This window comes from Agelaius phoeniceus, chromosome 2 (genome assembly GCF_051311805.1).
Source record: "Agelaius phoeniceus isolate bAgePho1 chromosome 2, bAgePho1.hap1, whole genome shotgun sequence".
NCBI classification, from domain to species: Eukaryota; Metazoa; Chordata; class Aves; order Passeriformes; family Icteridae; genus Agelaius; species Agelaius phoeniceus.
This window is the reverse complement of record NC_135266.1, coordinates 76,990,951-77,005,675: the sequence shown is the minus strand read 5'-3', so window position 1 is coordinate 77,005,675 and position 14,725 is coordinate 76,990,951. Positions and strand designations below refer to the sequence as shown.

At 38.7% G+C, this 14,725-nt stretch overlaps 1 protein-coding gene across 1 annotated transcript; it reads right to left on the bottom strand.

Annotated features, from left to right (window-relative positions):
* Nucleotides 1-5,379: 5,379 nt before the first annotated feature.
* LOC129134811 (collagenase 3-like) lies at nt 5,380-13,437 on the bottom strand. The gene is made up of 10 exons (XM_054654493.2): nt 12,977-13,437; nt 12,635-12,876; nt 11,386-11,534; nt 11,161-11,286; nt 10,116-10,277; nt 9,375-9,492; nt 8,388-8,521; nt 7,881-8,040; nt 7,064-7,167; nt 5,380-6,520 (listed from the first exon to the last, which is right to left on the bottom strand). The coding sequence occupies exons 1-10, from the start codon at nt 13,097-13,099 to the stop codon at nt 6,420-6,422; spliced, it is 1,419 nt and encodes a 472-aa protein (XP_054510468.2). The 5' UTR covers nt 13,100-13,437; the 3' UTR covers nt 5,380-6,419.
* Between the last annotated feature and the right edge of the window lie 1,288 nt (nt 13,438-14,725).

Sequence of the window (14,725 nt, the reverse complement as noted above, 5' to 3'; positions counted from 1 at the left end):
CTCTTCTCTGAAATTATTATTAACTTTGAGACTGCTTATATGAAAGCAATTTTCCCAAGCAGTTTTCAAAGCAGCTGTTATATGGGCAATTATTCCCTGAACTAAAACAAAGTGAAGTCTATGTTAAGATTTCTTATTTGTTTGAATCGTGGTTCAGATCCTAACAGGCTCTTATTGATTATTTCTTTCTTAATATCCACACTTCAGCTCCTAATACTAATTTTACAAATACAGTATTTGAAGATAAGATGATGCTATCACTTGCTTTATATTTCCTACAGCATCCTCATTCTCCTGTTAGTGATCTCTATCTCTGTTGCAATGTCATCCACTGTTTCTACCACTGTAGATAGACCCAGGTGTATTTAATTTCCTGCCCCATGATTTTTAACAGAATTTTAGACAGGACATTTCTGTGGTACTTTTGAGTGTGTCATTTAATTTTTGTTTCTCTTAATTTGAAATTGACCTCAGTTGGAAATAGGTTCTCATATACAAGATCACTGGTGAGCCAGTGACCCTATTGGAGCTTCTTTCCCTGTGTTTTGGTGCACAATATCCATATTGGAACGATAAAAATCTTCCCAAAGCATTAAAAAAAAAAAAAAGGGGTGCTAAATTATGAGTGTTACAGACCCAAACTTTCCACAAGGAGGAGTCCTTGGATGATTCCTGGAAAGTACAGCTGGATAGCCCAGCCATCAGCTAAATCTCTGGTATGGGCTACTTTGAGGCATAAACCAACCTTGTGTTTAGGCTCTGCCAGAATAATGGAAATGGCTTTCCTTTATGGTCTTTGCCTGCAGGGTCTACTCTAATCAGCTGACACCAACAGATCAGAATATGTAGCTAGGAGGAGAGCAAGTATTTTACCAAGCTCAATTGTTCCAGCTACCTGGCCATATCCTGGCTGCCCCTTGTTGAAGCTATACTCTGTGGCACTGCACAGACCACTCCAATGGCCCTGGCTTACCCGAATTGCAGTTTCCCTTGGGAGACCTCAAACATGATGTTTTATCCCATGGGTCCTTGCAGCTTTCATGACAAAGTTTTTTCTGGCATTTGTCTCACCCTGTCTTCTTGGCACCACTGATGCCTTTTGGCCCCATCATGCATGGTTTATTTGCCATTATATCACCAACGTGCTGTTGCAAAATAGCACATAATTTGGGGCAGGAGTAAGATTTGTATGTTAAATTCTCCTGATTACCTGAAGACAACCTGGAACCAGTAATTTAACTAGAACCACAGAATCATAGAATGGTCCAAGCTGAGTCTGAAAAGGACATTCGCTAGATAAACAGATAGTGGGAAGGACACTGTGAACTCCAGACCCTTCAGACATGGCTGATTCCCAACAGACTTTCACAGGTTCTCCTTAGGATGACAGACTCTGAGGAGGGCTACATCATTGTTTTGTTCCTGTGAACAATTTATTCGGGCAACAAAAATGCAGAAATGAAATTTCTCTTACTTTTTTCCAAGGTGGTAATCCCAAGTGTTGCTTTCTTAGCCCAAATGACATTATTTCAACTGTGTTGACAGTTGAAATTTCACTCTGTGTTGAAATAATGTCATTTGGGCTAAGAAAGCAACACTTGACCCTGGACATGACCCATCTTCCTCTTCTAAGAAGAGCAGAACAGGATCATGTAAGAGCATGTAAAGTCCAGCAGAGACTACACAGTATGGCTGTGACTGTTCTGAGGACACTGCTCCACCAGGCTCCTCCTGCCCAGTGGTAGGACCCCGGTGTTGTCCTGCAAAAAGTCAAGACACAACATGGATGGCTGACTCCAATACACACAGAAATGCACCACCCTGTGTTACTGTGGCAGTAGGAAATTTGTTATGTGACATTTAAATAGGAAACTGAAAGGTGCTTCTCTGCTGCCTGGTGAGAGTTTCCTTAGAGGATGATATTCTTTGATCCATTTTCTGTGAGTTAAAGGGGCAGGGGCAGAGCACACTCTGTAGCACAGCACATGGGAAACAGGTGAAGTGAGAGCCAGAGGTAGTCCTGAACAGCACTGGCTGGAAATTCAAACTGAAAAGTTGTGACTAAAATGGATGTACCAACCACATCCCCTGTGTTAAACAGGAAAGAGGAGGATCACAGGCTGGAGGGAGTCTGTACCCTCTGCATCATCTTAGGGAGAAATACTGAGGTTTTCCTTGGGAAAGTTTTTCATCAGAAGCAGCAGAAGCATCAAACCCCAAAACTGGTATGGATTCACCAGTTGTGCAAAAGACACCCCACTTTGTGCAAAAAACCGTAAACATAATTGACAGAAGGCCTTGATCCTACATCTCAAATAAGCTTTCTGGTTAGTGGGCCATCAGTATTTCCACAAAGTACTGTTTAATTGTATATGTGTGAACAGAAAATATCTCCAACAGAACAGGTGAACACACACTTACCACAACAAAAGTGAATGTGCAGCTCTTTGACCTAGGCTGAAGGCTGAGGTCTAGATCCTTGTTTAAGTCAGTGTGAGAAAATACTGAAACAATAAGTTTTCCTCTCCAGACTCAGTAAGAATCCATGAAGGGTTGCCATGTTCCCAGGCAGGTAGACCATGTCTATGTATGTGTATATGAAATTTTCCAGTGAATGGGGTTAGAGTGAGGGGCTGCATTGTGCATAGGACAAGAGTGTACTGTTCAAAGTGCTTTGCATTGAATTCTGGAAAAGACTAAAGAATTAGTATCCCTGATAGTGAATATATCTAGAAGCTTCCTGAACATTATTATATAATAACTTTTTACTCAGAGATCTGAATTTCAATAGAATAAATAATTAAATTCTATTTATTAGTGTCAGTTTTTTTTACTTCTTCACATAATATAAGAATTCACTATAGTTATCTGTGGCTTCCTCACCCACCAGTACAATTTTTAACTCTGTGCAGAATCTGTAAGAAGCAAAGCTGTCACTGCCATCTAGTGTCTTCAGAGTAGGTTTCTGAAGATTATGCTAAAGGGAAAAAAACCCAAAAACATTCTTGTAACTTTGAATTCCTTCTCAGGTTTATCAGCTACTAGTAGATCTCATGTAGTTCATGGAAATTTTTAGAGTGTTGCCTAATTTCTCCCTTTGGAAAGTTTAGATGATGTTTGCTCACTTTTTTTTCTCACCTGCAATATATATTTGCATCCTCTAAATCCTCCTTGCTCAGGATCATGTAACCAACACAGAAAACTCCCTGAGGAGAATGTGATAGATTCCTTTTCTTGCCATATCCTTTCTCCTCCTTCAAATGACCATTCCTAACAGAGATCAAGATGGATATAAAAGACACATTAATCCATAACTGTTCGTGTACTAGTCACAGAATCACAGAATCAATCATGGAATCACAGAATCACAAAATCACAGAATATGCTGAGTAGGAAGGGACCCACAAGGATTGTGTCCAACTCCTGGTCCTACACAGGATACCCCAAGAGTCACACCCTGTGCCTGAGAGCATTGTTCAAATGCTCCTTGAGCTCTGTCAGGCTAATGCTGTGACCACTTTCTTGGGGAACCTGGTCCAATCCCCAGCCACCCTCTGGGTGAAGAACCTTTTCCCAATATCCAACCTAAACCTCCCAGACAAAATTCCCTACTATTAGGTAGGACTATTCTGTCCATTCCTTACTATTAGGTGGATTTATGTAGTTCCACATAAAAAAATTTATGTAGTTCCACTGGTAACCTGGTGGGAAGTTATCAGTTCTGCTTGTATTACATCCTGAGAGACAGCTGCTTCAGCCTCCTTGTGGTCCTTTCTCCACTCACATCTCAGGGAAACCAGTCAGTTGAGTCTCTGCCTCTGGAAAAAGAATTATTTCTTAATTCTTGATGGTCTTGTGTGACATCCCATCTGATTCTCACCAGTCACCTGTGCAATGCTATTCTCATGTGGTTGGTCCCAGGGCACAAGGTACTCTGGAGAGTTTCCTTTCTGGCTGACAGCAGCAACAGGGTCCCTCTGGCTCTGATCTCAGCCTTCCACTTCCACAGCACAAGACATTGTTTCTATATTTTTTTTCTCAACCAAATGCCAGGAACTGACAGCCTGGTACTTGTCTCAGCTGAGGTAGAGCTAACCACAGAAAAGCTCCCATCTCTCTGTGTGGGGATGTGGACACAGAAGCTGGAGCTGAGCTTGGATTTGTGCCAAAGGCTGCTTCCAGTCAGCCAAGCAGCTAACAGGAATCTGTGTGTTTGGGCTGGAGAGCAGCTGGATATGATCATGCTGAAGGCTTTTGAAGGTCCAGCTTCCTATGCAGTACCTTTTTCCCCTGACAAGTGTTCAATGTTAACAGAAATTCACATAGATGTGAAAGACATTCATTGCTTCTCCTTGCTTCCCTGTTCACATTTGCATTCCCTTACCCAGAACAGCTCATGTCGGGCCTTTGAAACTCAGAAGACTCAGACTCAACAGCTAGCCCTCATGGAAGATTCATTATTATTGTGATACAATTTTTCACTGAGTCTTTTTACTGAGAAAAATGAGGACTATGTCCAGAGCCTTATTTCACTGCCAAAGTAATTAAGTGAAACTTCAGCCCAATATCAAACATTACTTTTTTTCAGGCACACTCTGTCAAAACTTTTTATATGTAATTGAATCAAATTATGTTTGTTATGCTTAGAGAATTGTACCGACTTTTCCCCCAGTAGTTTTCTCAATATTTTATCCTAAAACAGAACTTTGATTTTAGTCCACTTTAAGTTTTTAATTTTGTAAAGATTTTTTCCAGTTCTATTTCTATGCATTTCTTTTAAGCATAACAAGGTCTGGAATTCACTAATTCACAATTTTATGTTCAGAAGAGAGCTCTCAATCTGTTAGGTTATCACAACCAACCATCTATGTTGTGCGAGCTACAGAATTAACCACACCTAGCCCACCACTAGGTAAGCCTGGTCATTTATGTCTGTTTAAATATATTAATTGTTGGTGAGCTTTGCTTGGCAGGCCTGGCTGATTGATTGACTTAGGGGTTGTTTTTGAGAGGAAAATCCCTAACAGGACAATGAAGTTTTAATTAATTGCTAATATTTAACATTCAAACTAAGGTGAAACTGTTTTTCCCAGTATTTCTTATTAGTTTCTCATTCTTTCTGTAATGGTAAGATCTAATTCCAACTTAGTTCTTGTTTTGCAGATTTGAGGGGTCTTTCTGGTTTTCCCTCTTCTGTCTTTCCTCTTTTCCATAAAATTATTTTTCTTGAAGGGACAAAAAATATATTTTATTTTTAAACAGAGATGAAAATCGTAATGAATAAAATGCACAGGTTAGGGATCTTGATTTCTTTTGCCCAATAGTTCTGTATTGCTTCTGTGAGAGGGAGTGTAATAAAAGTTAAATAGTTTCACAACATCAGTTTATTCTTTCAGTTTATTTAATATTATTTTTTAAGATCAAAATAATCACAGTGCCACATAATTTGCATTGATTAAAACAAAACAGAACAAAACAAAATATTACAATATACTGAGACAATTAATATAGATATTAAAAGAGTGGCCAACATGAAAAAATATATTATTTTCAATATTCTGCTTTGGATGCTCAGGTTCTCTTCTGGCACAGGCATAACCTCTATAAATGTCACTTCAGTCAACACCAGCTGAAAACATCTGGGCTGTGATACAGATGTAGCATCATGCACAGCTTCGACTTGTGTGATTGTCTTGTAGCTGCTTCCTTCTGGTTTCCCCAGTATCATACGGGTTTACAATTTCTCCAGGGAGTGCTTTTCCCTTTTCCTGCTTTCCTGTCTGCTTTGGAATGACATCTCACTGCTTCTGTACCTTCTCCTTATTCTAAAGATGACATGGGCATCTGCTTCCAGGGAGACATTCCCATTCAATACAGTCAAATATTTTTGAATTCCCAAACTTCATCATTGCTGCTTGGTATTACTTGCTCAGGGAGTTACCATACAGCCCTCACTCATTCACTACACATCTGAATTCCCAGTATGTTAAAAGGAACTTCAAAAAGGGAAGAAGAATTGGTTCAAAGATACAAAACTCCTGGGTTTACCAAGCCTATTTCTTGGGACATGCTAGGAGATCCTTGAAAGGTGCTAGATGTGCCCACAATACTGGGAATCAGTAGTGTTTATAAAAGTGAGTGATGTATCCAGCATCACTCCAAAACTAGACAAACTTTAAATGGTGTAATGCACCTTGAAATGCTAACAATTTCTTCTCTCCTTTCCTATTAAGTTAAATCAATTCCAGACTGACATGCAGCTGTATAAGTCCATATATACAGTGTACATTTGGTGGTAGGTAGCCTTGTACTTGTTCATAGAACCTTGCTGTCCTTTGGTAAACCTAAATGCCCACGTTATTAATATTCCCATGTGCTACAAGCTGCTCTGCAGCCTATGATATGGCACTCAGCTGTAATTAGCACCAAAACAGGGAGTTAGTATGCAGGACACGGACAATTCTTTGACTCCAGATGCTATATTCAAACTGCAATGGTCCATTGAAGAAGTAGAGGTAACCTAAGGAAAAAGAAAGTTAGAAAGAATTAACACTAAGAAAATGTGGTGACATATCAAAATTATCCTTAAAATAGTGATTATCTTGTTTTCATTTTTAATCACTCAAATGCAACATTTTCATATGTAAAATGCTGAGCTAAATTTTTAAAAGATCCTCATTCCATTTGCTAGAGCTGGATCAGAGTTTTAAAATGATTGATATTTAATCTTGTGTCAAATTCTTACATCACTTGATCAGGAAGGTGCAGGACATTTTAGTTTTTAAGACACAGATTCAGAAACACACTCTGAAAAGCTGGATAGGAATGGGCTCCAGTTATTACATTACAATACTTTTATATTAAACATGCCACTTTAGGTTCCCTAAGCAAGAAGCTCTTTTTTTGGCCAGAGCATAATTTAGATTGGAAAACTGATTCAGTCAAGAACAGAAGTATTGATGTGAAGAAATTAAAATTACAAATGCAAAATTTTCTACAAGGCATTAATCTCAAGTTTCAAGGGCAATTAATTGCAATAAAGTTTCATTATCAGATTATGTACCATTTCTTTCATAGACTGCATCCACTTTATCACCAATTCCTGCGAATTCTTCCTCTATCAGCCTGGGGTAGCCGTCATCCATAACCTCTGCCTCTTCATCATAACTATATTGAAAACAAAAGAAAAATAGTCAAGGGATTTTAAACAGCCTGGGAGTTTGGCCTGTGTCCTTCATATGTTTGGAAGTTACCCACACCCAAAGCAAGCCAGCAGTCTTTGGGTGCTTTCTGTCTAGTGCAATGGTAAAATGCAGGGTGATAAACAGGGCACACCTCCACCAGAAGTAGAATAAATACAAAGCAAATAGAGCAAAACTTTCAGAACTGATCTTTAAAGTATGTGTTATATGGAGATTATTGTACCTGGATGTATTGGTACTATGAACCTATCCTGAGGCTGCTTGGCCCAGTGATAGTGGGAAGGAATGGTAATGTCTTAATTCTGCATGAGACCTGGTTGTGAGCCCCACTCATGGACAGTAAAAAAGAGACACCTTAGGGTGGGACAGATTTCTTGTTCACAGCACTGATACCATTCCACACAAGCAACTCAAGGAGGCAAGATGGGAAATTTGTCTAGCAGGCATGACCTCATTGGAAATTCTCCCAGATTAGAGCACTTTGCTCTCATTTCCTTACACTCATTCAGCTTTTAAAATATGTGCCCCTATTTACAACATGTTGTAGACAGCTGTAGCATCAATGAAAACCGCAGACTGGATTGGCCAAATGCCTGGTTTGAGCCAAACTCCTGGTCTTTCCATACATCTGGACAGGTTATGACTAGGGGCACCAAAACTGACCTGTCTCCAGCTTACCTCCAGTACTTATTTCCAGTAAAAAAGAGAGTCTTGCCGGTGTCTTTAACGTGGACAGCTGCATCTATTCTTTTCATTTCTTTTGGGAATCCCATTTCATAGATCTTTTTAGGGAAGTCTTCAACTATGTCGTAACCATTCAAAGCCCAGACTTTCTTTCCTGAAAATATGAACAAAGTATGAGTGAGTCTTTTGTAAGGTCTCATCTTTGAGAGAAGAATAAAATGAGGAAACCGTGACCCCTATTTTCATACAACAAACAGATTGTTAGGTCATGTACTCAGTAGGTATTAGACTATTTGTAGTCTAGATTCTGAGCATCCTAATTAAATTGTACATCTCCCAATTCACTGAAATTTTTATAGATATGCATACAGAGGTGAAATCATTTGTTTTTCAAGCAAGGAAGGTAGGATGTTTTATTCTTCTATTGATTACATCTGCACCACCTGTTGAGCTTGATTAATTATGTGTATTCTTCTACTAACAACAAAATCAAAAACTCACCTTTAAACATGAACACAAGATCTTTGATGGGATTTTCATAAGCTGCATCTATTTTATTCGGAAGCTCTGGCCAAAAGGACTTAAGCAACACCAGTTCTGCCTCAACCATCTGAGGGTGTAGTCGCCAGAAAAACCTAGTTCAGAAAAGGAAGATATATTTTATGTTTCTTGTCATACTGTAGAATAGCAGTATCTTTGATGTCCTATAGTTAAAATAAATTGCTGGTGAAATGATGGTTATCATATCATAGAATACTGAATAGACTGAGCCCCTCTTAGACCTTTCCTTTCCTTTCCTTTCCTTTCCTTTCCTTTCCTTTCCTTTCCTTTCCTTTCCTTTCCTTTCCTTTCCTTTCCTTTCCTTTCCTTTCCTTTCCTTTCCTTTCCTTTCCTTTCCTTTCCTTTCCTTTCCTTTCCTTTCCTTTCCTTTCCTTTCCTTTCCTTTCCTTTCCTTTCCTTTCCTTTCCTTTCCTTTCCTTTCCTTTCCTTTCCTTTCCTTTCCTTTCCTTTCCTTTCCTTTCCTTTCCTTTCCTTTCCTTTCCTTTCCTTTCCTGACAGTCATCAGCTGCAGACTATTTCTGCCACTCACACAATGATCACCTCAAACAAAAACAAATTTTAAGCTTCTTCATTTAGAATAAGAGAATCACTGCTGTCCCATTTGAAGTTCCTGAATGCAGTACATCTTCACCCAAATAAAAGTTAGCAGATTTATGTGTGTTGAAGAAAATCCCATGATGTGCACAAAAGTGTCACACACTTCAGCCATATTATCTTCGCATCATATTGCTGGGCAGTCAAGTCTGTAGTTGCATTATGAATCCTGCCTAAAAAGATATATGATGCAGTTTCTTAAGAGACATCTATATTGATTTGTGCTCTTTTAAATGTACATTTACCCAAATCTTCAGAAAAAAAATGAAATGGTGTTTTTGCTTGCTCAGACTTTATCCAGTACCCACCATCCTTGACATGGAGTGTCTTTACCTGTCTTTGAAGACCAGCATTTCCCCACGAAGTTCTGTTATTGCATCAAGAGATAATTCTACATCACATTTCTCTGGGGTTTTGGGATGTTTTGGGTTGGGATCTTTGTCTCCAGCACCTGCAATGATATCATATGATGTAAGCTTGACAACGTTAATTTTCTGCCTGTTGATCATCATATTGAACAGAACATGGAAGATCTCCCAAGATCATGATGAATAGAACCATAATGGGTAAAAAATTTTTACAGAAAAATTTGTTCTCTCTTTCCTCTAGCCAAATGCATTAATGAACTTTGCAGTTCAAGTGTGCTGCAATGGTGTTAAATAAACTTCCTTTCTTTAGCCCAAGTTTTGGAGGTCCCCAAACACTTTATGCTTTTCATAATGAAACGTGAATAGTTCTGTTTCTACCTTTAGACTCTGTTTTCCCTTCTCTTTTCAAGCAGGTCAAAAAGTAGAAGGACTCTGGTCCCTATCACCTACCACTAAAGGAGACAGGTCAGTGACCAACTGTGCTCTCCAGCATTAGTTAATTTTTTCCCCCTCTCAAATACTAAATCAAAGTATCTCCTGTTCCAGTGAATCATTCTTAATTCTCCATTCTTAATTAGTCAGGACTGCTGTTATTGAACATCTGCAGCTCCCAGTAACTGTGCAGTGAATCTGCAGCAGGCTACAATGATATAGGAGATAAATATTATATGTTAGGATATAAATATTATATGTTATACAGACTTACCATAGAGCTCTTGGATCCCTTGCACATCGTCATCAGGAAGCACAAAACCAGTTTTTCCAGTGTATGTGTAGATTGGGAACATCAAAGCTCCAGGGTCTCTAGAGTGTTCCAGTCCCAGTGAATGACCAAATTCATGGGCAGCAACAAGAAACAAGTTATAGCCTATAACAAACCACAGCAAAAGTAAATGTGTATCTCCTTGCATCACCATAATTGACACTGTGCTTTAACACTTGGGACAATGAATGAGACAACTGAATACATGGAAAAATTCTGCATAATTCAAAAAATCATGGAAGGGTTTGGGACCTTAAAGACCACCAAGCTCCAAACCCCTTGCCTTGAGGAAGGACACCTTTCAATAGATACAATTGCTTGTCATTTTTGAACTGTGAAGGGTTTTACATTAATAAGGGCCTAAGAAATTTAGTGTCTCATAGCTGGTGTTCAGCCAAATTCTTACATGACTGTGTTACTGTGAAGGGAGATTTAGATCTCTTGAAATTTTTTAGCATCACAGGAAAGCTCTAGGGTAAAGTCTTGGTCCTATTCAAATCAAGAACTTTTTTTTGTGAATTAAACTGCAGTAGAGAGTCCAATATTGCAGAAATTATCCTTAATGCCAGGAGGGTGACCTAATGCAGTTATTAAACTCTGTCCTGAATAGGCAATGTGATGAATTTTCAAATTAAATGCAAGCAGACAACATGCAGCTGAGGTATGTTTGCTCTAGGCTTCAGTAAGGAAATGACCATCAGTCTATGATCAGAATTAGCTGCCCTTAGTGAAATGCCAAAACGACAGAATCTTATTTGTGTAATTTTTTTTAATCACTTCACTTAGGAATGTTATATCTTAAAATTTATGCTAAGTTCATGTTAAACCTCCATTTATGACTGGAGGTTAAACTCAGCGTTCTATGTGTGAACAGTGAAGATAATGATGAACAAACAATCAACAGACAAAACAAATCATCTACAGATATCAAACAGGGATAAATTTTCCATCTATCACCATTTCAAACAATGTCAGGAACTTCTGTTACCTTTAGAATCATCTGACCAAACTTCATCATCATCGAAATGAGCATCTCCTCCATAGTCTGGGCCAGGGGGAAAAGCATGTGCCAGTAATCCAGAGGGCCCATCAAAAGGGTAGAAGTCACCATGTTCTAGAAAACAAAATTCAAACCAGTTAAATTAATTACTCCATCTTATGTATATAAGAACACAGTTAACTTCTAAAATGAAAACGATTGGTTCTGTGTTACCTTTAGTGCCGAAGGAGATCATGATATCAGCTGTACCACTTCGTATTCTGGTGAAATTCAGTGGCGTCACATCAGACCAAACTTTAAATGCTTTCTTGAAAGCTCTTTCTACTTCATTACGTCTCAGATCTGAAGTGTAATTCATAATTCTGTCAAACAGATTAATATCTCCAGTTAATTGTGTGAATTGAAGAAATATGCAGTGTACTTTTATCTGACTGTACACCTCATTAAAAGTTTTTGCTTTTGTCATATGATCTTATCACATAACAAGGAGCTTAGTAGCTGCATACAGTATGAAAAAAATAAACATTTATATAAGCACTAAAATAATTCAGAGATATCTGAAATTATCTAACAGCTTTCAGTAATTGGTTTTCTATGCACCAGAAGATTTAGAAAGTGTCAGATATATTCAGTTTTAAGTGAAATAATATCAGTAACTTCAAAATTTTTATAACATATAAAATATCTCAAGATCCTCACATCCTGGAGCAGCAAAACATTATCCAAAGTGATTTTTTTAAGGCTATAATTGTCCATTAAAGTAACATTTATTACTAGTTATGGAAATAAGAGATTTTAGTGATTTCAAATTTGGAACCCGCTAAACAAACTCAGTCTGTAGCTGTTGAAAGCCCCAGATATATGACCTTGCAGAATTAAAGGAGAAGGATCTACCCTGTGAACTGTCAGCCCTTCACCTCCCAAGGTCAACTTTTCTGAGGTCATGATACAGGGATTTGTCTGAACAAAGACAGAGATCCACATCTGGGATGTGAAATGGTCTGGCTCTCACAGCCACACTACACAGACTGGTTTGCATCCACACCTCTCTGTCCAGGACAAGACAGAAGCAAACTCTACACCAGGTCCAAACAGAGCTAAGGAGTGGCCCAGAGAAGTTCATGATCTGAGCCCCTACCCCTCTTTCATTTGGCACCATGGATGTGTCTTGAGTGTCTATATGGAGGCCAAATCAGGAATTGCTGGCTTACAACACACCAGGTTTCCTTTTCCATGACAAAGTGCAATGGAAAAAAAATAACGTTTACTTCCTTGGGCTGCAAGGTAGGCAGGGAGCACCTTTTCAGGAGTGAGGCTGTAAGGGTTTTAAACTGCAACATTAATTTAGTCAAACTCAAATGCACCCTTCTCACATCAACCTCATGTACTGGGCAACCCATTGGACAATGCACCTGGAAAGAAGGTAATAACAGTAATAATACTCAAAATACCAGGCATTTACCTGTATGTCAAATTCATTTTTGACCATTTGAGTTTTCTAGGGAAAAAGTTATATTCCCCCACATCTGGGACACCACATCTTGGTTTCTGCATCAGCTCATATGTCTCTTCATCTAGCTTGCCTGTCACCTCCAAGCCAAAAAAAGCTTGCATTTCCCGAAGTTTGGCTGCCACTGTGTTTCCACTCTTCCTCATTATGCCAGCAGGGTTTGGATGGAGGTCATAGTGAGTCCTGAGATAGCGCTAAGAAGGGGAAAAGGAGTAATAAGCATAATTTCCAAACAGTTGTAACTGCACAGCTTACTGTTATTGGAACATGCAAATGCATTATTTTATACCATACCTCTGCAAACTGAAGGTCCTTTTCTGTGAATTCATGGCTGTCATCAAGGGGAATAGGGATTGTCAGGCAAAATGACAAACCCAACAAGAAAAAGAAAATAGCTGCAAGTCCTGATTGCATCATGTTGGATTTCTGAAGTCTGAAGCCCTGATGTTTTAGAGAGCAGCTACCTTTACTTTTATAGTCCCAACCCAGTGAGTCACCACTCAGGGACAAGTTAGAACTTCCTTGTTGCTGGAAGTAAACATGCTTAGATGGCTGTTTGTTTCTCCTCCCCAACACTGTGGTTTAGGCATCCGTTCTCCAGCTGAGGGCTCTGAAACTGTATCTTTGTATAAACATGAGGTCTCTGAATATTGACATAGGCTGTGGGAAGAAATGGGCATAAGCAAACCACACTTCTTGATTATTTTGCAGTAACTTCCACTGGCAATAGCTGGCAACAATGCTGCAATAACTTACTTTCCTTTGCTATAAAAATTGTGCTTTTTTACCATTTGATAAACAATAAAAATAGGTAACAAGGGTCATTCTTTTTAAAGTAAATAATGCAACTTTTCAGTAGTTACACTAGTCCAACAGCAATTTTTAGTGAAATAACGTTATAGAATATAAAATATGAGATTGTTTCTTTGTTTCTGTAAAGAACTATAACTCCATAGAATAAAAAAAAATTTACTTCAGAGATCCTTAAAGAGAATTTCTATCTATATTACAGGATACTTCACTGTCTAACATACTCAAAAACAGAAATGCTAAATATCAGGAATAGTTAAGAACATTTAAAAGCATTTTTTGTTAGTAATAAAGCAGGTCATGTAGAGTGACTAATTAACAAAATTTATCTTCCAAAAACCTGAATTTAATTTACTTTATGAGAAGATGACAACCATAGATCAATGAGAGAGCTAATACTTTGAGAGAGGCAATCTACCAGCTACAGATAGACAATGGATCTGTGTGTCTAGAATAACTTAAAAATGTGATATTTTTTTCTTATGAGGTGGATAGTAGGATAACTGGCATTATGACAGAGATGATCATTACTATACCTCAAACATAAGGATTATTTCTACCTCCCCAGGATCACCACAATCTCAGCTCTTGCTATAACTTGTATCATATCACCTGCTGACAAGCACAGGTCCAAGGGGAGATGTGGTTTCTGCTGAATTTGCCTTGCTCTTTCATGGGTGATTTCTTTTGCCTGTATGGAAAACCTCAGGCAGCTTTCTGTTAGACACTGGGACAGGCATCCTGGAATACACTACCCTGATGTGGATGTTCCCTTGTTGACAAAACAGGAAAAGCACAAAAATCCGTGAAGCTGAGTGTGTAAAAGCTCTATTACTCAAACAATGATAGCCATGTGTTTTATGATGGCAAACAGCAAAAGCAAATAAAGCTGAGAAGAATTTGTTTTGTAGGCTGTTTCTGCCTCTCTGCCCATCTCAGCCACTGCTAAATATGGTCACACCACTTAGGAACAGACAACATCTGTTAAAGTAGTTTGTATACTCTCCTTTACATCGTCAGTCAGCAGCACTGAGACTTTTATTAGCAATGGACATAGAGACTGTTAATTAGTTTCACCTTCCTGAGAAATGTTCTCCCCCAAAGTGCTTCAGTACAAGCACTGCATCCACACTGCCGATGCTCTCACTGCACTGCACTCCTTGCTGGTGCAGACTGCCAGATTATGTCTGTATCCCATTTCCTTCCCTCCAACATTTCTATATTGATAGTTGC

Bases quoted from the DNA above. Each gene is read 5' to 3' on its own strand.
- LOC129134811 (XM_054654493.2), bottom strand. From the start codon at position 13,099: ATGATGCAATCAGGACTTGCAGCTATTTTCTTTTTCTTGTTGGGTTTG. The intron at 12,877-12,976 runs GTATGGTATAAA...TCCCCTTCTTAG, and splicing joins AGGACCTTCAGTTTGCAGAG to CGCTATCTCAGGACTCACTA. The intron at 6,521-7,063 runs GTACATAATCTG...CTTTTTCCTTAG, and splicing joins TGCAGTCTATGAAAGAAATG to GTTACCTCTACTTCTTCAAT.